General features: G+C 36.7%; 1 protein-coding gene across 2 annotated transcripts; it reads left to right on the forward strand.

Annotated features, from left to right (window-relative positions):
• TUBGCP5 (tubulin gamma complex component 5) lies at positions 1-23753 on the forward strand. Of its 2 annotated transcripts, XM_071418237.1 has the most exons (24): positions 1-294; positions 2786-2839; positions 2924-3032; positions 5031-5127; positions 5718-5828; positions 6377-6456; positions 6934-7069; positions 8629-8746; positions 10145-10234; positions 10938-11031; positions 11352-11598; positions 11715-11917; positions 12598-12713; positions 14012-14280; positions 15172-15370; positions 16547-16735; positions 17274-17456; positions 17723-17807; positions 17907-18027; positions 18707-18885; positions 19620-19745; positions 20318-20406; positions 21531-21631; positions 22716-23753. In XM_071418237.1, exons 1-24 carry the CDS (start codon positions 134-136, stop codon positions 22760-22762), a joined length of 3204 nt encoding a protein of 1067 aa, XP_071274338.1. In that variant the 5' UTR covers positions 1-133; the 3' UTR covers positions 22763-23753. The 2 variants fall into 2 exon arrangements, with proteins under 2 accessions (XP_071274338.1, XP_071274340.1); XM_071418239.1 differs by lacking the exon at positions 5718-5828.
• The last annotated feature ends 444 nt before the right edge of the window (positions 23754-24197 follow it).

Below are 24197 nucleotides of genomic sequence, written 5' to 3' on the forward strand. Positions count from 1 at the left end.
CCTCGCGAGAGGAGGGCGGGAGGCGGCGGCGGTTCGGTGTGCGCCGCGGGGCCGCCCCGGTGTCCCTGCCCCGGTGTCCCTGCCCCGCCGCCCCTGCCCCGCCGCCCCGGTGTCCCTGCCTCGCTGCCGGGCCATGGCGGCGCCGCCCGCCTCGCCCGGCCCCCGCAGCCGATTCGAGCAGGAGCAGGACCGCGCCGTCCGTGCCCTGGTGCGCTGCGTGACCAGCCTGCCCGAGGAGGAGCTGGGCGGAGAGCGCTTCCAGGCGGCGCTCAATTTCGCCTGGTCCAACTTCAGGTCAGCGGGAGCATGGAGGGTCCCGGTGCCTGCCGCGGGGTGTGGGACGGGGCCGCGGGCCCGCCCTGAGCCCTGTCTGGGGAAGCGCCAGTGTGCGAGTCTCTGCCGCAGGATCAATGACTGCTGCTCCGTCACTCTGGGATCTTGATCTTTTAGGGGTTTTCTCCTGCTCTGTTAGAAGGTGCCTTTCAGCGTGTTCATTTAGCCGCCCGAACTTTGTTGGAGGGAGATACGTTATGGTTGTGTATAAAGAGCAAGTGAGGAGGACTCTGCCAAACGGAGATAAACCTTCTGGCTGAGAATGCTGTGCTGCTTGTGTGGAAGGTTATCAGTCTACAGGAAAAGAACGTGTTTGGTGTTATTTGGGCTTGCTAGAAACATGGTCTTTATTAATTTGTAATACGTAGTAGCCCTTTAGACTGCCACCCAAAATGCCCTTACTCAAGTTTCACTCACAGTTTTCAGTTATCACAATTATTGCTCCAGTCTGTTCTGTCCGCTTGAGTCGGACTCGATGATCCTTGTGGGTCCTTTCCAGCTCAGTGTTCTGTGAAAGCTGTGAAACTCTTACACGATGAATTTCCAATTACACTTACAAACGGCTCCCTCTGTGAAATTGTATGCAGCTAGTGGCTAATCCATGTAAAATCAATGCTACTTTACGTTTTTGATGCTGATTAAGTGCTTTTTTTGGGGAAGCAGTAGCATTGCATCTGCTAACGCTAACTACTAGTAGGCTCAAATAAAATTATTTTAATATGCAAATCTGACCTTCAGTTTTTGTCAGCTACATGCTTGTGAAGCTGTGTGCTCTTTTAGATTGGGGAATTGTTGAGCTTTTATTTGGATTTTTTATGTGTCAAGAAAACAGAGGGGGTGATGCAAAGTGAACAAGAAACTTTTGACAGGAAGGGTTGGGAAGAGGAAGGCTGTTTTCATGCCAGAATTGTTGTCCAAGGAATGTGCATGGAACATCAGCCTGAAATTGTCTAGTATTACGTTTGCAAACAGTGAGACCTTAGATTGTAGCAGAAATTCTCCTTAGTTTCAAGTTTGTGAAAACTGTGATTTGTATTGTTAGATTTCTTGATGTTTCTCTGCTGTACTTCTTGGATCCACCTATTTATTTCCATGAGCACTCAAGTCGTCTTCTATTCACGTTCCCAACTTGCCTAAAAAAAAGATCCTTTTTTTATCCTTTTTTTTTTTTGCATGTATGTTAGTCATTAATTAAAGCTTTGGGTAACAGACTAAATAATTTTCACTAAAAATTTCCCTGCAGCTTAATTTTTTTTTTCAGGACAGATTCTTGGTTTGATTTTTTATTGTCTTTTCAGTGTGATATTCTAAATCTTCCAGTTCTTACACTTACCACCATTTTGAATTGATGATTTCCTATGTAAGCTAATGTGCTGTAATAAATTAGATATTTTCTTAAACCTAAATGCCATCTACTTAAGCTATATTTTATTGTGCTGTTATGCCAAATCCCTATACACAGTTGAAATCAGACTAACATATCTGTAGTTAACGAAGTCTTTTTTCTTTTCTATAGCATGTGCCTATCTTCATCCTGCAGTGCTTCTTACTAAAAATCCTTGTTAACTGCCTTACAGTTTCACATTCTAGTTAATTACTTTGGCATTGAGGTGATTTCATACTGTCTTTTGAATTTCAGTCTATTTAGCTTAACTGTTGCTCATGATTGGGATTCAGCAGTTTTCATTTCTGTCTGTGATCCTGAGAATTTTATCACTTTCTATCACCTGTTGCTGGAAACATTGGTTTGGTTTTGAGGGCATATAGAGTGTCTTGACCTTGTGCTCAGTGTTGTCACATCTTATTCCCTGTTTTTTAGTTCTCTGTATCTAAACAACCTATTCATAGACTAATTTAGTCTCCAAAATCCATTTTACTTTTCATAAGTTCTTGTTTTGTCCCTATATGTATATATACCTTTGTTGGTATATCTGTCTTTATTTTTGATCATGCCAGAGCTTATTTTTGATCAAGCTCTCTTTTCACTTAGACACTCTCCCTTATCCTTTGTAAAAAGGAGCTTCTTTTGGGTTTAGAGGCCTTCCCATGTGTGTGTTTGTTTTGCCTATGCCTGCAATGCAGGTCCCAAATAATTTTGTCCATTTGACATCAATGCCTTTGACAACACAGTTCTTGATCTCCTTGCTCTACTTGACTTAGCAGACAGCATACTTTAATTGCTTAGTTTGCTGGTACAGTAGTAATTTTCCATTCAGCTTAGAGTGCTGGTTAGATGTAACCTGCATTCAATTTTTTCTTCTTTTCAGGCCAATTATATTTAATCTTTCTTGAGCTAAGAGATGTCAAAATTGAATTTTTTTGATGCTGAATGCTGTTGCTGAACTAAGTGTGCATTCTTAAACTAGTAATGTTGTCTTCATATGTGTAAATCAGCTTTATTTTCTTCTTTAGCTTCCTTTTAAACATATTCTAATACAGATTTCTTACACAGATTTCACCGTTTTCTTGACGTGAACAGTCATAAAGTAGAGAGAACAATAGAAGGGTAAGTTTTATGTCTATATATTAATAATGCATTGGTTATATATATGTTTTTAAAAAACCTTTTTGATACTATTTGTGTTATTAGAATACATGAAAAATTGGTAATTCATTCTGACCTTGGAAAAGCTGCAAGCTGGAAAAGACTAACAGAAAAATTTCTGAACTTGCCCCTCCCAAGTACTGAAGAAACAAAGGTATGTACGTTGCAATTTCCTTGTTCTTTTTTTCCATCCCTCTTGCATTTGCACCGACAATGGGAGCTTCAGTTGTAACGTGTTGGAAATTTCAGGTGACTTAGTGTGGAATCCTCAGGATAATATAGGTAGCAGCAACCACCATCTAAACCCCCACGTTGCTACAACTTTGTAGTGGGCTTTGGAGTTGCTGTTCAGGTCATGGATTTCTAGAAATTAAAAAATTTGTCTTCAGCACATAGAGTTTCATGATTTAAAGTGCATGATCTCATTGCAGAGCAGGTGTTTTAGGGTCAGCATTGTACAAATGCTGCAGCTGGAGTCTAGGTGAATCTGGATTCCTGTCTGTACTAAAACAACAATGAACTGAGCATTTCTTATTCTTTGCCAATTTTTTTTACCTTAAGTAATCCATCTGGGTGTTTTGGTTTTAGGGTTTTCAGTTGGAGTGCTCCTGTTCTGTAGCTTCCATATTGAGACTGGGTGTGTTTCACCATTGATGCACTTTGTATCAAATCAGTTTAGGATATGGAGTGGATGAATATGGCAAAAGTTGTCTCAGTTTTCTCTCCAGTGTGGCAGTGTAATAATGAACTGGATGTTAGAAAGTTTCTCCTGTTGGGAGATTTAAGCTTCTGATTTAAGAGGCGGTGCTCCATATAATGTTGTTCTTTAATAGAATCATGTGTTCTGAGCTGCAGTCTGATTATACTTCTCTTTGAACTGACATTTATCTTTCTTTGGATGTTCAAGGTTCCTTTTAATTTATGGGGAAAACCCAGGAGCCCTTAATAGCTTACACATATTCAGTTACTATACTGTAGTCTCTAGATTTTGGAAAATGTACCTTTAGTATTGCTTGTTTTGAGACTTGAATGAAATTAAAACCAACCAAACCAAACACCCAACTTCATACTTGAATGTTCCAAGTATCCTAAGATTTTTTCATTTCCTTCTTAAAAATGCAACTGGGGTGTGGCTGGACATAGATTAATCTCGTTTTTGGGAAGTTAAATGGCATTTAGTTTTTAGCAGTGACACATAACTGGGAAGATTAACTATTTATTGGTTTCTATGACTGGTAAGTGGAACACCAGCTCACACATGTGGTTCTGTCAATGGTTTTCTTTGACAAAATCCGTAATGTTTGGTAGGAACAATGTTATAATCCTTGTATAGTAGGTGGCTATCATGCTGCTTTATCAGGAATTTGAATAATTTTTTCTAAAATGCAACTGGAACTCATTCCAAATCCCCTTTGTGTGTTTATGAATGTGTGAAAGTGTATAAAGATTTAGACAGCAGAATGTCTAGATGTGAAATGGCTGAAGATCTTTCTAAATTTACAATGAGGCCAAAGAAAAATCTTTCTATAGTAAGAAATGGTTGTACATTGGTAAATAGATTTTAGGGAATGGACAAAAATACAAATCTCTGGACCATACCAGTGTTGGCACAGTATTCTAACCTGATAGAAGACCTCTGTTTCACAACTACAATATTGGAGTTAAAGATTCATCCTTAATGATTTGTGTAGATTTTCAGATCTGAGAAGATAATGTGAAAATGATATTAAAATGTAGTGATTTTAGCTTCTGTTTGAAATAATTGGCCATGTGAAAAAGGAAGCTAAGACTTGGTTTCCTACAGGCCCATTACTTGTGTCCTTCCAGTTCATCCATGTTTATGTGGCTGTCCATTATCCCTTGTCCTGAGGTGACTTCTTTCACCTTTTCCATATTCTCTGATTATTGGCTCAGTAAGAGGCAGTGTATGCTGTGGCTGCTTTTGAAGGATCTGTATACTGATTGGCTAATTAATAGGCAGAAGAAAATGGGTAACGTTCAATGACATGTTGCAGATGTTATTTTTGTAATTCAGGACTGGGGAATGGGAACTAATGGGGAGCATTCCTGCATAGGAATAGGCTGACTTTGTTACTAAGCAAAATCTTTTAGACCTCTTACAGACTTGCTTTTTTTCTAATGTGTTTTAAAGACGGATACACACTATTCCATACTGTCTCTTCTGTTGTGTTTGTCTGATTCACCATCCAACACCACCTATGTGGAAAAACCAAGAGTCAAAGAAGTGGGTAAGTTTGCAAGATGTTTATATGGCTAATGAAAGATACAATCTGCAATGCAATCTGATAAAAAGAACATTTTTCCTTTCCATTTTATAATCTCCTTCACTTCACATTGCTTTATTGGTTGTCTTTATAATTTATACATTTTAAATAGCTTGCAAGTCTTTCCTACCCCTGTTTATGCTGCATCACTTAAGTTTTTCCAGCCACTGAAGTACCTTGGGAACTCTCTTTGACTTGTACAACTATGACAAACAAACATTCTCCACCTGTTCAGCAGTGCTTACATGCTCAAAGACAGACAGTGGATTTCTATCCTGAGTCTTTGTCTTGCACCTCAATATTATATCTCTTGAAAAAGTTTTGGTGATGTAAATTCCTACGTTTCCTACATAATCAAGGAAAGGGAGATACATTTGAAGGTTTCCAGAGGGAGATCCCAGCTGCCTGCTTTCTAAAATAGGACTTTTTCACTCAGTGCCTGAGAATGAGGCTTGTGCTTGAGTGGATACCATCCCCCATTTGTTTACAGTGTTGTATGATAGACTGAAAGAAGAATATTTCAGACTAACCTAAAGAAAATCTTGCATCTTAAGATTCCTTTTTGAATGATCTCTGCACATTCCCTCGGCGGTGTTTTGAATGCACTTTCAGCCCATTCCAGGAATGTGAATATGAAGAAGTTATCTCAAACAACACTAATTACAGTTGAGTAAGCTTCATGTTTAAGATATCATATGTTGTAAGTGTGATTGTTACTTTGAAAGTATCACACATCACATCATGGATATGTGGTGTCTTTTTGGAGAGTAAGACAGTTCTTGGTTTATGTTGTTTACAGTCTGGGATCCTTGTGCATATTTAAATTATACATTTAGAATGTTTCCATTGAGCTAAATGGGACTTCCTAGTCACAATAAGTGGTATTCTGCATTCTTGCATGTTTTTCCAGGATTGAAGTGTAGGGTAGGGTAACATAATATAGTTAAATGTGCTGATGGCACACTGTTGCATATTTTGAGTGTATAAGCAATAAAGCAGAGAATTAGTAAGTGATATACATGGTTGATACATCACAATTTGTGTCATGTTCCATAACCTTGTTAATGGAACAGTGGTGTAACCTTAAGTGTAACAGGGAATGTCTTTTGTTTTAGCTATAGACTATCAAGATAATTTTAACTTCAGAAGTGTTTCTAGAGGAAAAGAAAGAGTTATGTGGTACTTACTATTTTTATATTTATATTTCTCTTAGAAAAGGAAGAAGAATTTGATTGGGCAAAGTATTTGATGGAAGGAGAAGAAATTTACTTTGGCCCTGGTGTAGATACACCAGTAAGTAATTTCTTAAGGTAAAACCCCAACTGTATAAACTGGTTTGAAGTGTGTTAGAGACCTGATTGAGTTGTCCTACTTTGTATGCTCTGGATGTTGATTCTTGCAGGATTCCCCATGAAATAAGACAGACCCCAGCAGAATAACAGTAATAAAATACTTGTGTTTTTCACAATGTTTTGACTTAGTCCTGCAATTAAACTGTCTGCTTCTGCTGACCCTTGCTTCTACCTAATCAGAGCTTGCTGCAGTTCTGTGATATTTTCCAGATCTCTCATTATTAATGAGAGATCTCTGATTATTAATGTTGTGTATAACTTAAATCATTCTCTGTTAGACAGTTATGTTAATCCTAGTGTCCTAAATTTACTTTATAGTGTAAAAAAGAATAGTTAATGTTTGGTGGGAACAGGACCTGAATATAGATGTGTCTGCTGTGTTGTACTGAAGTGTCCTGGTGTTTGTTGTACTTCATAGGATTTGTCTGGAGAAAGTGAAGAGGAAGAGGACACTCAGCCCTTGAGTAGGGAGGACTCTGGTATTCAAGTAGACAGGACACCTTTAGAAGACCAAGATCCAAATAAGAAGGCAGTACCTAATGCTTCCTGGAAAGGTTAGAATAAGCTGTAATTCTTCTGATATAGATACTAAAATATAGCAAGGCAATACAGTTTTTTTAATTATTCTTTAGCGAGGTATTGTGTTACAGATCTATAATTGTAATATACGATGCATGTTACTGTTCATTACTAATTTTTTTACAGTAAAGAAACAATATGGAAAGTTTGATCTGGTTTCTGTTGGTGACAATGGAGAAGAATTCTGTTCATTCCTGTGGAAATTTACATGAATATTCCAATATAGAAATGAAAACTTAGAGTTAGTGTAGCATGTAGTTGTATGGATATAATGTAAATTTTTAAGTATCAGAAAGCTGAAACAAAATTTATTTTCCTACAGAAATACTTGGCTCATTTGCAGGTATTAAATGTTTCTTAAAAAAAAGGTTTATTTAGTTAAAACACCAGTGGCTTTCTCTTGAATACCTTCAGGGAGTATTAAATGTAGCTGTATTCTTTTTCATAAAATATTGTGGGGTACAGTTTACTTGGTACATGACAACTACATAGTATATATTATATGAGCAGTAGCTATCTAACTGGGATTAGGCAAAGTCCTGTTGGCAATTTTAGAAAATTGTCCTGTTCACATTTTAGAAAAAAATGTTTCAGGTAATGTACTAAATGTTTATAAAAAGGAATGTAGTGATAAAGTTGATGACATTTGGCAGTTTATTTTTTAAGTCAGCCTATTTTTGTATATGGCATTTGAGAATTGCCTGAGACAGAAGCATTTTTTGAGAAAAAATTGGAAACCATATAAATCTTCAAGCTTAAAGAATCATATATCCTAAGCTGGAAGGGACCCTCAAGGACCATCAAAGTCCAGCTCCTAGTCCTGCACAGGATCACCCCCAAGAGTCACACCATGTGCCTAAGAGTGTTGTCCAAACATTTCTTGAACTCTGTCAGGCTGGTGCTGTCACCGCTTCCCTGGGGAGCTGTTCCGGTGTGCAACTGCCCTCTAGGCGAAGAACCTTTCCCTAATATCCAACCCAAACATCCCCTGACACAGCTTCAGGCCATCACCTCAGGGCCTATCCTGGTCACCAGAGAGAAGAGATCAGTGTCTATTCCTGCACTTTCCCTCTTGAGGAAACTGTGGTCCATGGTGAGGTCTCCCCTCAGTGTCCTCTTCTCCAGGCTGAACAGACCAACTGACCGCAGCTGCTCCTCATATGGCTTCCCCTCTAGGGCTTTCACTGTCTTTGTAGGCCTCCTTTGGACACTCTCTTATAGCTCTCTCTTATATTGTGGCACCCAAAACAGCTCACAGTACCCAGGTGAGGCCTTACCAGCACTGAGCAGAGCTTATTTTTTAGGACTTTTACAACATTTGTAAAATGTGGAATTTCTGTGTCAATTAGTTTGTGCACAGTGGTATTAAATTCCCAGTGCAATAAAGTGTAAATGATTGTAAATGGTAATTCATTTGAAAAGATTTGTGATTCTGCAGCTGAATGAATAGGCTTATTAATAACTTTTTCCTGTGTTTTGTAAGAATTTCCTGCACAAATAAAACCACCTTGCTGCCTGTCCTGTGTTTTCACAGTCGCTGAGCCTGATGCCCGCAGCTGGCTGGAGCAGCACGTGGTTCCTCAGTACTGGACAGGAAGGGCTCCTCGCTTTTCACATAGTTTGCACTTGCATTCCAACCTGGCTGCAGTCTGGTAAGAACACAATATCACTTACGTGTTCCTTCCTGGCATACAATGCTAAATATTGACTTTTTTAAGCCTCTTTAAGATACTATGGCTATGACAATTCACTTAAGAACAGAATTAAAGGGGTGCAAATTAATAAAAACTAAATAAAAGGATAAGAATCTATTAATAGAAAAAGCAGCTAATTTGTTCTTCTTTTAAAGTTTCTCATGTCAGAGAGGGGGGATTTCATTTTTTAAAGGCATGAATCTTACTGTTGAATTTTGTTTGGCTTGACCCTTATGAAAGTCTCTGAGGACCTAATATAGGTGGTTTGTAAGTAGTCCTGGAAGTGAGGAGTCCCCTAATGTTTAAATTTTTAAAACGTTTTTCGTGCCTCCCTTACAAAGTTAAACAAAAATTTTGTGTGGGGAAGGAACTTAAAATAGTATTTTGCCATAATCTGCCATGGTCTTGGAAAGAAAATGAGAATTAAAAATAAAGGGGAGTCTAATTCTTTCCTGTCCCAAATTTTGATGTGTCAGTAATGAAGGTCATTAGCTTTGCCCTTGGTTTTCTTAATTTAATGAATTTTTAATGAAGGAGTTATTTTAGTATAAGGTGGTTGTCTAGCCAGCTATGAACCACAACTTGCAATGAATATTAGAAAATGAGTAACATCAATAAAGCAACACTGCTTCTGCTGCAGTGTTGTTAGGAGATGTATGTTTTACATATATGTATGGTATATAACTAGTATTACTTAATTTGAACTTGGTGATTTTGAGTGTGATTGCGTAACTTTTTCCACTGATGATACCGATGAGTAAAAATACTGAAAATGTAAATAATCATTCTAAATTATAATATACTTCACTAAAATATGAAAAGGTGCTGAGGAAGGTTTACAAAGAATTGCATAAGACAGGACCATAAGAGAAAATTCTTAGGTGGCTATGAAAGTTTCCACTTCTTAAGTAAACTTGTGGGTTCAAGGGAGAATTTTCTTTTATGGGTCAGAGAAATTGGTATTTTTCTTTTTAGCTTAGTATTTTTTCTAGAAAGTAATGATAAGATTTCACAGCGCTGAATGAGAAATAACTGAATAGAAATAACTGAATAATTAAAAAAAAAAAATCCCCAAACCTACAACCTCCCTCCCTCTCCTGCCTCTAAAATAGTGGAAATGCAATACTTCAGGCATTTGCTACTTAATTTCTTATCTATGTAAGATGAGATAATATTTGGTTATTTCCCACAGTATCTTGCTTTTTTGATATACTTAAAATGTCCCTATGCACATTGAATCTGCTCAGATGTGAGCAGAAGAAAACTAAACCTAAAGATTATTGCTTCATTCTTACTTTCAGGTGATTCAGCTGTTATTTCAGCCATTAAGTTGTTTTTACTTCCTTTTTTTCTAAGGGACCACCATTTGTACACCAGTGATCCTTTGTACGTGCCAGAAGAGAGGACACTGGTCACAGAAACTCAGGTTATACGAGAAACTCTTTGGTAAGTGCAGCATCACAAAGCTTGCATTTTAACTTTTAGTGTTTCTCTCAAGGAGATGAGAGGGCTGTCTTTGAAGATGTCTGAAGAGGGAATTATTACTGAGCTTTTAATTTACACTGTTTCTGACAGTAAAGATGCTGCATATGTTGTTAACCATTTGAGGCACTGGAATAGGTTGTCCAGAGAAGTTGTGGATGCCCCATCCCTGGCAGGTTGGGTGCAGCTCTGAGCAACCTGGTCTGGTGAAAGGGGGTCACTTCATGGCCTAAAGGCTGGAACTAGATGATCTTTAAGGTCCTTTCCATTCTGTGATTCATGAAGAAGAAGGTAGCTTGCTACTTTTTTTTGGCATTGATTATTAAAAGTCTAGTTGTTAAAAAGAACCTATTTGTTCTTATCTTGTCCCTATAGATTTATAAAACAGTGTCCAGTTTTAGAAAGCAGGCTGAGTCATCCTATATCTGGAAATTATCTCAACTGGAAAGAAACTGGAAAGAAACTTTAGGAAATAATTACTTCATGCCAGTGTTTAATTGTTTTTGTTCTGGCAACAACTTACAGTACCAATAGCATCATACTTGATCTGAGGTCTCCTGTTACTCAAAGAAAATAAACTTTTAAGCAAGGGAGAGCTAGTTCTTTTATTAATTACATGTAAGTCCATTAAGGGAGAAAATTACTACTCTTTTTGTTTCTTTTCAAGGCTACTTTCAGGAGTGAAAAAGCTTTTTATATTTCAGCTGAACGATGGAAAAGTGACTGTGCGGAATGATATTATTGTAACTCATTTAACCCATGTAAGTTGTTTTTGAATCTCAGAGGAATATGTCATTAGAAAGTTGTAATTTGTGGGAATAGGAAATTAAAGTGCTTGTGGAAATTTCTACAATTTTTCTTCATATTTCTACAGTTCTGTTTCATCTAAATTGGAGCATCTGGCTTAATAAAACTGAATGGGCTTTTCCTATATCTGAGAATGTGATGAAGCAATAGCAATTACAGAATTGTATAATATTTTAATTCATAAAAATAATATTGTAATTCAATTTATGAAATACAGTTTTTGTTAGATGATTCTAAAAGGTTGGGGTTTTTTTGGTTTTTTTTTTTTTTTTAGAATTGCCTGAGATCTGTATTGGAGCAGATAGCAGCATATGGTCAAGTTGTATTTAGACTACAGAAGTTTATTGATGAAGTGATGGGACACAGCCCAGAAAGCATAATGCATGGAACAGTTTCCACTCCAAAGAAGACTACTGAAGCCCCATTCAGAACCTACCAAGCTTTTATGTGGGCTTTGTATAAATACTTTATTAGCTTTAAAGAAGAACTTACTGAAATTGAAAAATGTATAATCAACAAAGGTACAGTGCAAGGGAAGTTTTACATGAGGGAGATACACAAATAATTAATACTGACAAAATTTGCATTTTTGTTGGATGTTATTTTATGCATCTTGGGTTTTTTCGTTGATTTCCAGATAAAACAGTCACACTTTCTATAGTAATAGATAAGTTGTCTCCCAGACTGGCCCAGCTGAAGGTGCTTCACAAGGTGTTCAGCACAGGAGTAGCAGAAGTGCCACCTGACACTAGAAATGTTGTACGAGCATCTCATCTGCTTAATACCCTCTACAAAGCTATTCTGGAATATGACAGTGTTGGAGAGGCATCTGAGCAAACGGTAGGGGAAAAAGAATTCCTTCCTTAATAGAAAAACAACACACTAGAAATAACTAAATTAGTTACTAGATTTAGTAACTAATGCATTATTGTTTTTTAACATGAGTTCACTCAACCTGGACGAAAATGGATTTATGAGAGTGTTTTCTCTCCACAAGAGCAGTGTTTTCTGAGGACCGAGGGGAAGGACTCTGGAAAATCAGGGGCCAGGAAGCTGTTTTGAAAGAGGGAACTTTGGAATAGCTTTCCCTTCTATTTCTACAGCTGCATGATTCAGTTGATGCTGAAATGTGGGAGTTTGGATTTTTACAGTAACTTGATTATACTATTGAAGATATGGTTGATGTCATTGTAGCCTTTTGTTTTCCTGATTTTGATGTTATGAAACCACAGAGTGTTTTATGACTATCCCTTGCTGCTTCAGAGATGTTAGGGTGAAAAGATACTGTTTGGATTTGTGATTACAAGAGTAACAAGGGGAACCGTGAATAATACAGGCTTCCATTAAAAAAAAAAAAGCTGCAATTTTCATTTTAATGTTTTATCTTTAAAATCCTTTAGTGTAGTTGTGTATATGTTACAAACTGATTACACAATTAAGAGATTAGGCTTCACCATATTGCTTTCAATGTTTGGTATAAAAACACTCAGCCAGTTTTTTCTTTTTTCCTTTGAATTCAGGTATCCCTTTTGTTCTCTCTCTGGGTTGAAACTGTGAGGCCATACTTACAGACAGTGGATGAGTGGATAGTCCATGGTAATTTGTTTGATCCTGCAAAGGAATTTATTATTCAGAGGTAGGGATGCTTGATACTAGACACACATAATGCTATGCAAGTAAACCTGCTGTAGAACCTAGGGCAAAGGATAACAGTAAAAGCAGGTTTTCACATTTGTAATTTTGCTTAAGAAATAACTTCTTAATCATACTTAATCATAACTTGTCTCAAACTTTCCATTAGGGAAATTACATAGATATGGATCTCTATCACATATTGTTGTAGAGTAGAAATCCATTATTTTGTGTTTTTTCCATCTATAGTAAATAATGAGCAGGCTGACTTGGAGTGTACTGACTTTTTTTAAAAGCAATTAACCATTTTTCAAACCCAAGACATTTGCAAAAATTACAAAATTTACTTTTAAATTCTTCTATTAATCTTAAGTTGTTATGAATCAAATGCTATTTGTAATTAAAATACTCATTGCTTCTGACTTGTGGTAAAGTTAATATGGTGTCTTAAATTACATGTGCATACCCTAAACATTACTTGAGCTATTAATTTTTGTTCTGTTGCTATGCTACATTTTGTTGGTCCCTTTTTTTGGCAGCTTGGAGGGGAAAGTGAATATAGAAATTAAAGTTCTGGCTTGTAATTACAAATCCATTTTTTCCTATCTGCCAAACTTAATTGAACCAGTGTCTGTTAACACATGTTGAGGTGAGCATGAAGACAACAGCTCTAGCAGTACTATTGTAATTATTCCTTAGTACCAGAGATCCTTAGCATCCTTATTATGTCCTCTTTTTGTGGTTCTCTAGTTACGTTTTCAGTGCTACCAACAGGGCTGATCTCAACTTATATTTATGCTTCGCTTGAATTGTCTAATTCAGGTTTGTCCATCTGACTTCAAAGACCAAACTGAGTATCTGATGTAAACAACAAAAAAAATCCAAAGTGAACTAAAAATTGAGTTTCACCTACTCTAGAATTTTTCAGCTTTCCTAGTAGTAGTTACTTCAGTTTGAGGTTTTAAATAAGTCAGTAAGTCAGTCACTCATCATTTTGACGCTAAGAATGTATGCCTCTTTGAATAGTTAACATCCTGGACAAATTTAATTTTAATTGCTCTATTTGACTTGCTATTGGGGTTTATTTGTTTGTACAGTTGTTTTATCTCCCGTGAGCTAGTTGTTTATCCTTTTCCTAGACAGTTTGTAAATAGGGATGAGCTAATTTTACACAGTTTTGAAAATACTTTGTGACTGTCCTAAGAGAAAGGCAAAGTACAGAACAGAGAGGATACATATCCTCTAGTAACAAAGTTTTCTTTTGGAAAGGAAAGTACTCAAGAGCTTTTTATTTCTTTGCAGAAACAAAAACGTTCCAGTTAATCACAGAGATTTTTGGTATGCTACCTACACGTTATACAGTGTGTCAGAAAAGACAGAGAATGAAGAAAAGATGAGTGATAATGCCAGTGCCAGTTCTGGCAGTGATCAGGCTCCTTCAAGCAGACAGCACACAATGGTTTCTTTTCTAAAACCTGTGTTAAAGCAAATTATTATGGCTGGAAAATCCATGCAGCTATTGAAGAACCTTCAATGCAAAGACGGTTCTCCACAGCAGGCTGCATCAAGAGGTGAGATGTCAGTTTCTACACCATTGTGCCTTAGGCTGTCTAACAGTATGGGTGTATTTTTGGTAATGGGCTTCCCCTGGCTTTAGAATAATATAATACTCTGCGGAATGCCAGTTTTGTGGTTGGTAACTTCAGGTCTGATGGAAAACACTCTTCCAATGCAAACGAGTGAAAAGAGCAAGGGGAATAAAGTTGAGAGTTCCATGTTCTTTTTATTGCCTTAAATTTTTCACAAACTTCTTTTCATGTGCTTACAAAACTTTTTTTTGTTATGAGACAAAATCAGCTTGTATGTTATAATAGTAAAATTGGTAGTTTTTAATAAATAATTGTTTTCCATTACTCAGTGGTTGAGTAATCTAAGATAGCATGTGGAATTTACTTTTAAAGCTTACTCATAAGTAGATCAAAGATGTTTGGATATCTAGGATATTCATCTTGAGTGATTGTAAAACATAATACAACATTATAGCTAATGTTGGGTTTGGAGGGGGTTTTGCCTTTTTTTTAAGAAAACAAAATAATTTTTTTCATTTTGCTGCTTCTTCATGTTTAAAAATAGAGGTAGTTAAGTTATTTTGGAGACTCACTTCAGTACATACTGAGAGATTGTCAGGTGCTAAAAGTTAATTGCCTTTGCACCTGAAGTAGAAAGTTGTTTAACAATCTCAAAAATATTTGATATTTCAGATACCCATTCTGCAGTGCATTTGACCATATGCCTGATATTAGGCATTGGGCTAGTCCTATATTTTTAAACATGTATTTGAAGGTATTTTGTTTTCTGAATAGTGGTCTAAATGTAGCGTTTTAAAAATTAGCTTGTGAATGTTGAACTGTGGAGTTCTTTCAGTTGAGATGATGTTTTGTGCAATGTGTTGCCCAATTCAGATGCTGAAAGGAAGAGTTTATATAGGCTGTTCCTGGAATCGGTGCAGTCTCGCTTACGGCACGGGGAGGAGTCTGTCCCAGACATTATTACAGAGCAGCAGGCCACAAAGCAGAGCCTGATAAAGATGCAGTCCATAGCAGAAAGACACTTGGAACTGGATGATGTCCATGACCCACTGCTGGCTATTAATTTTGCCAGGTAAATGAATGATCTTCCTGCTGTGTTGTTGAAAGCAATATTCAGCCTGGTGACATTTGGTAGATCACATTTTCATTACTGCTGCTACTGAAAACAAGCAAGTTCAAAATAAAGGCAAGCACCAACAATCAATGACAGAAGCTAAATGGGCACTCTGCTTGTGCATGGTTAAAGAAAAACAATTAAAACCAGTGAATAACGTGCTACCTGCAGTTGGTAGCTTAGAAAATTGGGGTAGTCTTTATCATAGCAGCCTTTTAGCAAATAAGTGGTTTAATAGTGAATGCCATTGTTAAATCTGAACTTTTCAATGAGTTTCCTTGGTTTTTGTACACAATGTCTTTGATTTGCACCAAGTATATTCTTAGAAGAATGCAGCTTCAGTTTTGCTGTGCTTAAATCATTTAACTGTAAAAGCCTTCCAAAATTCATGTTACTTGCATAAATATTCTTCATTCTTCATAGTGAGGGAAGTCCTATAAAGAGTATAAATGTTTTGGAAATTAGCAGGAAGGATAAACTCTAAAAATCGTATTATGTGATTACAAATAAGAAAATAGCTATTTATGTTTTTACTAAATATTAATGGTGTATTTACATGTTTTAAAACTGACCTTAGAAAAGGAGGAACTTGTTTTAAAGAAATCATAGCTAGGACTTGGTTTCCCTTGCTTATTGGGACTATTCTAGTTGTCAAAATTGCTACATTAATTTAATATCTAGCTCATTTAGTCTATCCTGGCAATAGCTGCTATGAGCTGGACTTCCTCTTAGAGTGGTTACAACTGGCAACTAGCTTTTTAAAGAATATTTGATGCAATAATTTGATGCTTTCTTTGTAAAAACAACTAAACTTGCCAAATGTATCACATAGACACTTTCTTCCCATCATATAATATTATAGATAATATGTTTTTCAGGAGTGTGCCTTAAGCAGGTATGTGATTGTAGAATGCAATCTCTGTGGTACTCTCATGTCTGGTGATACACAAACAGTATGATGGATCACCTTATAGGCTGGATACATGCTCTGCTTATAATCAGCTTTTATTACCCTGCACCATATATTTCAGAGCAAAGGACCCAATTTATTAAAATCCTTAAAGGTATGACATTGTTTTATACCTCTTATGAATAATGAGCCTTCTTCCCTAACTATCTTGTTTTATTTTGAAGATTGTATTTGGAACAGAGTGACTTTCATGAGAAGTTTACTGGTGGGGATGTCTGTGTGGATAGATCCTCAGAATCTGTGACCTGCCAGACTTTTGAACTGACACTGAGGTCTTGTCTTTATCCTCACATAGACAAGCAATACTTGGAATGCTGTGGTAATTTGATGCAAACTTTAAAGAAGGATTATAGGTAAGAAAGTAGATTTCTTTTTCCTTAACTTTGTTTTTTTTATTACCAGTGGTATGTCATCACTAAAAGAAGCAATTCTGTGTTGTGTTTCTACTCCAGTTTGATAAACAGCTGTAAAGTCATTAAGGAGAAGAGGTATAATATCTGACATGATAGACTCTTGGGCGAAAACTTGGTCTAGCTTGAATCAAGAGCAAAGCTGTCATTTGTCATCAGTGGATGTTTGGTGGGGATATTATTTCCAACAGTATTTCTTAGTAGTGTTGTCATTTTAAATTCATTTCACAGAGAGGGACAGGATTTCCAAACTCTGCTATTTCTGAGAATTACCTAGCCTCTAAGATATCTTCCAGTGAAGTCAGTGGAGCTGTTAAAGCTTACAGGGAAAAATGCCTTGGTTAAACAAAGGATTCACTGTAGATTTTGTTATGTTTGTATTCAATACTGAGTTTTTAAGATTTTTGTTTCTGTAACAGTTGTGGTTTGTATTCAGTTGTATGATGAGACTCAGGAAATGTTATATGTTTCTCCTGTTCAGGCTTGTAGAATATTTGCAGGCAATGAGAAATTTTTTCTTACTTGAAGCTGGAGATACCATGTATGACTTCTATACATCTATTTTTGACAAAATTAGAGAAAAGGAAACTTGGCAGAATGTTGCTTTCTTAAATGTTCATCTACAAGAAGCAGTTGGACAACGATATCCTGAGGACAGTGCAAGGTAAAGTGCAAAATATGCTTTAGTTACGTTTCTTTCTCACTTAGCTGTATTAATGTACTTCACTTGCATAGCACAATACTAATTATTGTGTACTCATAAAAATAATGTGTTTTAGTGAAGTTTTGAACTGTTCTCCTCTTTTCTATCCAAGTCCTCCAGATTAAATCAGACAGTTAATGGTTAGCAGTGAGAAATAGAAGTTAGTGAAACTAGCTACTCATCTAAAGCAGATTCTCACCAATTACATCACCTGTTTCCTTGCATAGGTTGTCAATATCGTTTGAAAGTGTTGATACAGCAAAGAAGAAACTCCCTGTCCACACCTTGGATGGTTTGACATTGAGTTACAAGGTAGAGTTAAAATGGCTGCAGTTCTTACACTTACAGATTTGAAATGTTGTATGAAACTGATTTACATTTTCTGTCTTTATTATCCTCTCCTCCTCCTAGGTTCCTTGGCCTGTGGATATAGTTATAAGCTTAGAATGCCAAAAAATTTACAATCAAGTTTTTCTGCTCTTGCTGCAAATAAAGTGGGCCAAGTATAGTCTAGATGTTCTACGGTTTGATGGTAAGATACTTCATCAATGAAAGTTTCTGTGTATTAACATATTCTGAGGTCTAAGGATATGATTAGTCTTCTGCTTTCTGCAGTAAGTAGTATAAACTAGTTAGTATTTTGATTCATTCTATAAAATAATAATCTATTTTAGTGTCACAAACTACATGTATTAAGCTGGGCGTGTTTTTCACTTCTTTCCAGCCTCAGGGATGGCTCCATTCATGCATCCCCTTTGTCTCTTTGATTCACGTCTAGTTAGTTATATTGGAAACTTGCTACTTCATTCTTTGCTGGTGAAAGAAAGTCTGTCTACCACACCCTAATGTTTATGTATAGTCCTTTTTATGAATAATACCTTGTAGACAATGTAAGAAAACAAGATGAAAAAAATACTCTATTTGAGGTTGAAAACCAGTAAACTGTTGGGGGATTATAGAAAGATTTTTTTAGTATTTTGTTCACCAAGTTAATGTTATAATCTTCCTGTCCCATGTAAAGTGGATATAGACTTCATGTCTTAGAAATATAAATTAGGAAGTTGATGGGTTCATCTATATTTTGAACATCAGCTAAGTAATTATCTTCCTGAAAGGATATGTTTTTTTTTACTGTTTAAACTTTATGGGTGTGACTTTTTGTTTAAGTCTTTTCCCAAAAAACACAACATTCTTGCTTTTTTTTTTTTAAGAATTAGTCTCTGCTGCAGAAAACTCACAGGTGAAGGAAGGAACTTCATTAGAACAAGGAACACTTGCTGTATTTGGACCACAAAAAGAAAGTATAAAACAACAAATACATCGCATGTTCCTCTTAAGAGTGAAACTTATGCATTTTGTCAACAGCCTGCACAACTACATCATGACTAGGGTTTGTCTTATATCACGATTTCATTTATCTTAGGAGCTTGTAACTGTAGATGAAGTATTCCTTTTCCTTTAAAACCTAAAAAAACCCTCTCAAATAAAAAGCAAAATGTAAATCTAATGTCCTTTCCGAACATGTTTCAGTTTCAACTTGGCCATTTTAAATCAGTAATTCTAAAAATGCTGTAGAAGTTCTACATACATGTGATTGATCTTTGGGTGTTACTGATTCTTTTGCCTGTTTCTCCCAGTTCTAGATGACATAAGCACAGTAATGTAAGATGAGGTTTCTGTAAGCTGTAACTTAAAAGCTATTAGGCTTATAAAAGTGTTACAACAGATATTTTAGTTGGATGGATTTTTCTCAAAAATCTCTAGTACACAGTATATACATGACTTCCCGAATTCAAAGGCAATGCCTGTTGATACATATCTGCTCTATTATTGCCTTTTTTGCTTTTAATAAAACTAGTATATGCTCCAGTTCATTCTCTCTCAGGATAGTCATTGTGTCCCTGTGTAGTGGCAATATATCTATTTCTGTGAGGAATGTTGCTGTGTAGTTCTGAGAAGAGCTTGAATTTTTGCTATTGATGGTAATTTGGAGGCTAATCCTAAAATTTGAGAGGGAAGAGTAAATGAATCATGCAATTTCAGGCTCTTTAAAAATATATTGGAAGAGAGTCACAATCACTTGTGTACAGCATTGAATTTAATAACTTTGGTCTTCTTTTTAAGATTCTCCACAGTACAGGCTTGGAGTTTCAGCATCAGGTAGAAGAAGCCAAAGACTTAGATCAATTGATAAAGATTCATTACAGATATCTATCTACGATTCATGATCGCTGCTTACTGAGAGAAAAGGTGAGTGAAAAATTAGTATAATTGGTGTACTGAGTTATCAGGACAAGAAAGTAGCTGTGTACTAATTATGCAGTCTGTTTTGCAGCATATATACACTAAGCAATATATAGGTACACTTGAGGAAGTAGCTTTTCACACTGAGATCCAGTTTCCCTTGCTGTTCTCTGCTCAATTCTATCAAGGAAAAAAGATAAAATTGAATTGTTTATACTGGGGACTACATGACCTGTTTGTTTCTAGAAGATGGGAGTTTTTGGACTAACCAAGGCTTGTTAATGTTAGGAGGATTATACATACTGGTATCGCAGGAAATGGAGGTACCTGGATAGCTTTGTCACCTTTTATCCCACATACTGTCTGTGCAAAGTCCACATCCAAGTAGTCAGCTGGGAAATTAATTGGAGAACAAATACAAACATCTTCACTTTGGAAGAATCACATTGTACTTAGGAGATTGTTTTTAAAGGTTAGATTGAATGGCATGTGAAGCCTTTGTATTGCAGTGTAATAATGAAAATTATTATGCTTAACAATGAATATCTGACTTACTCCTTGTGTTTTAATTATTTTAGGTGAGCTTTGTGAAGGAAGCCATAATGAAAGTGTTGAATTTAGTACTGATGTTTGCAGACCGTTGGCAAGCTGGTTTAGGGGCTTGGAAGTAAGTACACAACTAAAATTCTACATGGTCATAATTTTGCAGCTCTGAGTATGATTTTGTGCCCAGAACTGCACCTCCAGGTGAGGCTGCACCAATGCTGAATACAGTGGGACAGTCACCTCCTTTGTCCATCTGGCTGTGCTGTGTTTGATGCACCCCAGGATGGGTTTGCCCTCCTGGCTGCCTGGGCATCCTCCCTGCTCACTCCTGTTGAGTTCTGGTTGACCAGCACCCTCAGATCCCTTTTTGCAGCCAGTTCTTTCCCCATTTATACTTCTATTTGTGCAGCCTGCTGCTTGAAGGATGGATGATGCTGGGCAAGTCTCCAAGGCTTTGTCAAACACTCAGAAGTTGATGTATGGTCCTGAAGCCAGCTGGTGTGGACTGGCTTACTTTATATTTTTCAGGATTTATTTTCTTTGGCACAGATGCTACTTAAAACTTAGATCCTACTCTCTTGTGACATTAGGAAGTTGCTATTTTTGGTGTGTTTTTCTCATTCAGAGTGTCAGAAATAATTTGTGAATGCTGTTGATAAAGACTGAAACTCAGGGCGTGTGAAAGCATGCTCTTAGCATGAAAAACATGGCAGGAAAAAGTCATAGCTGTTGTCATCTGTATCTTCTTGGGAGAGAGGAAAAAGGAAAAGGAGTGACTGTTGTGAGCTATGTCTTCTCCCTTGACTGGTGAGTGCTGGCTGACAGGGTCCAAAGCAGAGTTCAAGAGATTGCTGGATAGTAAAACAGTGTGGGTGTCCCTGTTTCACTGGCTGTGTAGGTCCCCAAGGACCTCCAAAGCAGTAAGGACCAGGAAAGGCTCACTTGCTTACAAACCTATGTGGGAATGATAGGTGTCAGTAGAATCACACAGCTCCTCCAAGTCACTGCAGAGATTTCTAAAATGATGACGAAATTATTAATTCCTCTTTGGTGCTCGGATGCTCCTGTCAAAATTACCTTTGTTCTTTAGAAGTAGCATATGCAGGCATAACTGAAGTATTGCAAGTTCAAGCCAGAATTCTATGTAAAGAGTAACTTTTGTCATTTACTGTGAAATTTGGTCATATTTTGAAGATAACATAGAGGCTGGTCTGTTAAGCATTCCTCTGTTAAACTGTTTTTTAGGATGGAATCCATAGAGAAGATGGAATCTGATTTTAAAAACTGTCACATGTTTCTTGTAACTGTTCTCAACAAAGCTGTCTGTCGAGGCTCTTTTCCCCATTGTAAGTACATGAGGCTTTTCACATACCTGAGCTTACACAAGTTTGCTAGGAATGTGTTCATGTTTTAATCTGTTCTAATGTTTGTTGGCACATTTTAAATAATCTCATTTTGTGAATCATGCACAGAGGGACACCAAGACTTCACCTCTTACTAAGTTGAAGTCATTATTTTTTTAGAGTATTTGTGCCAAGATTTTCCATGACAGCTATCTTCAGTTTATCTGTTTACTTGATGAGGGGAAGGTGTGTAGCCAAGCAAGTGACAAGCAGTTTTCTAAACTAATGAAACTAAGTTCTGGGGGCATAGAAGAGCATTCTTTTTGTTGCTATTGGGAATGACAGCTGTGATATATCTTGAGCAGATAGGATTTTAGCATTATGGTGCCTCAGCTGCAACTGCACTGGGCTCTTGGCTCTGCCCATCTGTTGTAAGTTATTTCCTTGGCAGTAGAAACAGGAGAGGATGACATATCTGTGCTTCTACTTACAACCTGGTATGAGCTTAAATTGTTCATCAGTGCCAGTTTGAGTTAGGGGGACAACTGCTCAGTGAGGTTGTGGGGCATCAGGGTTACTGGGATCCAGATGGGTGTTCTCACAGGTTTCTACACCACCTGTGGATGTGCCATGGGGACATGACTTAGTGGTGGACTGGGCAGTCTTAGGTTAATGTTTGGACTTGATTATTTTAAAGGTCTTTCCCAACCTAAAACCTGTGTTTAAAACAGGCAATATTTGCCATCACTGCTATTCACATCTACGAGAGCTTGTCTGCAGAACCATCCTTGAGAATGGCTTGGTGTATATAAACCTCCACAACTTCTTTTTTATGTACAACAGTATTGCAAACAAATGAGCTAATTTCTTACCAGTTGTTACCACGTGAAATAATGGGTAGCTGGTGATGAGTGTGGTGAAATATTATCTAAGCTGTCAGAGACTTAAAAAATGTCCTACTCTCCTGAAGTCCTAAAGTATTACAATTTAAGCTGGTATCCTCTTAAAGGACAGAATTGAATATTGCAATGTTTGCAGAATGCTGCAAATGCAAATATTAACTACATTTATATGGTTTGTTTCACAGTGGAATCTTTAGCTTTGTCACTGATGGCTGGCATGGAACAAAGTTAACACCCACTTTCACTGAATTAAGGAAGAACTGATAGCAGGATTTATGTTGAAATTTCTGTGTGAAAGAACCGTAAGCATTTTGCACTCCAGTTTAAAATGTATATAACTAAATGTTGTTGGTGTTTTGGAGCTGTGTAAAATATTTTAAAATGTAAATAATGTACAGGTATTTAAGCGTGTTGGTTGGGGCAGTGTTTGTATAGGCTTCAACATCAAAAGACATGTATAGTGTAAAATGCATTCCATGTAAAAAATCTTACTTGAAAATACATTAAATATTTTTCATGCTGAAAAAAGGAATGTTTTTTTTTAATTATGAGTAATTGATGGTTTACTTTTTCCATTAATTTTTCATCTGTGAATAGGTCACAGGGCAGTGTGGAGTGGTGTGACTCAAATCTTGGTGTTAGAAGGTTGGTTGAGTTAATTTTGGCCTTTTTTTTCCTTTGCAAAAAAGCTGAGAAGCTTTCATCTTCTTTGCTTAGTTGTTCTTAAGAAATCTTTAGGAAGACTGTTACAAGAAGCTGATGTAAAAAAATACAAGATTAATTTATCAAAATGGATTATAGCAGAACATAAAACATCAGTATTTTTTATGTTGAAATGCTTGCTAATTTTAGTGGTAACTGGTCACTTTAAGTAGGATTAAGATGAAAGTGTGTAATGTATTAGTTGTAATGATTGGATTGTTGAGATGTTTCAAATTTGGTCAGATATGACTTGACCTTCATCCTTCTTCTGAGCCTTTTGCAAACAAACATTTACATCTAATAGCTGATCTCCTGTAAAGCAGTAGATTGTGATACAGAAGTGTACATTTCTGGACAAGTAAATGTGGAATTTGTTCTGCACGAAATGACTTGCCCTGTCTCCTCCCCTTCAAAGTTTCTCTGGAATTGTGGCATCAGTACACCTGCATTAAAAAAGAAAATCAATCATAGCTATTTACCTAATGATTTTTTTGAATAAATAAAAGGTTTGATAATTACAATTTCACTGTTGTGTGTGTTTCTGCTGAAATTAAGTCAGTAGCTTAAAGTTTGAGACGTGTTTCTTTAAGGTAAATGTATGTTATTAGTGGGACTATGTGGCTCATTATAAAACTGTTTTTTCAGCTGTAAACTAATAATTATTTTATATGAAAGTGAATGCTTGTGTTTGAACAGGAGATCTCAAGGTTCTTCCAAGTTATAGCTATTAAATGTTTTGAGGAAAAGAAATTTGTTTTTTTTTCAAGTCTACCACTGAGGAAGTTTCTGCTGCCCTGTAACATGTCTTCTGTTTGACTGAGTGGAGGTTTTGCTTTAGAGAACAGTATGTTTGTATTGTCCTTTGCTATCACATGACACACTTTTCCAAGTGGATTTTTTTGTGGTAGCTGGATACCTTTTAACAAAAGTAATTTGTACTTCTAGTTTACCATGACTTGTTCTCA

This window comes from Agelaius tricolor, unplaced genomic scaffold (assembly GCF_023055355.1).
Source record: "Agelaius tricolor isolate 1412-34295 unplaced genomic scaffold, bAgeTri1.0.p SCAF_79, whole genome shotgun sequence".
Taxonomy (NCBI): domain Eukaryota; kingdom Metazoa; phylum Chordata; class Aves; order Passeriformes; family Icteridae; genus Agelaius; species Agelaius tricolor.

Bases quoted from the DNA above. Each gene is read 5' to 3' on its own strand.
- TUBGCP5 (XM_071418237.1), top strand. From the start codon at position 134: ATGGCGGCGCCGCCCGCCTCGCCCGGCCCCCGCAGCCGATTCGAGCAG. The intron at 2,840-2,923 runs GTAAGTTTTATG...TTGTGTTATTAG, and splicing joins GTAGAGAGAACAATAGAAGG to AATACATGAAAAATTGGTAA. The intron at 5,829-6,376 runs GTTGAGTAAGCT...TATTTCTCTTAG, and splicing joins CTCAAACAACACTAATTACA to AAAAGGAAGAAGAATTTGAT.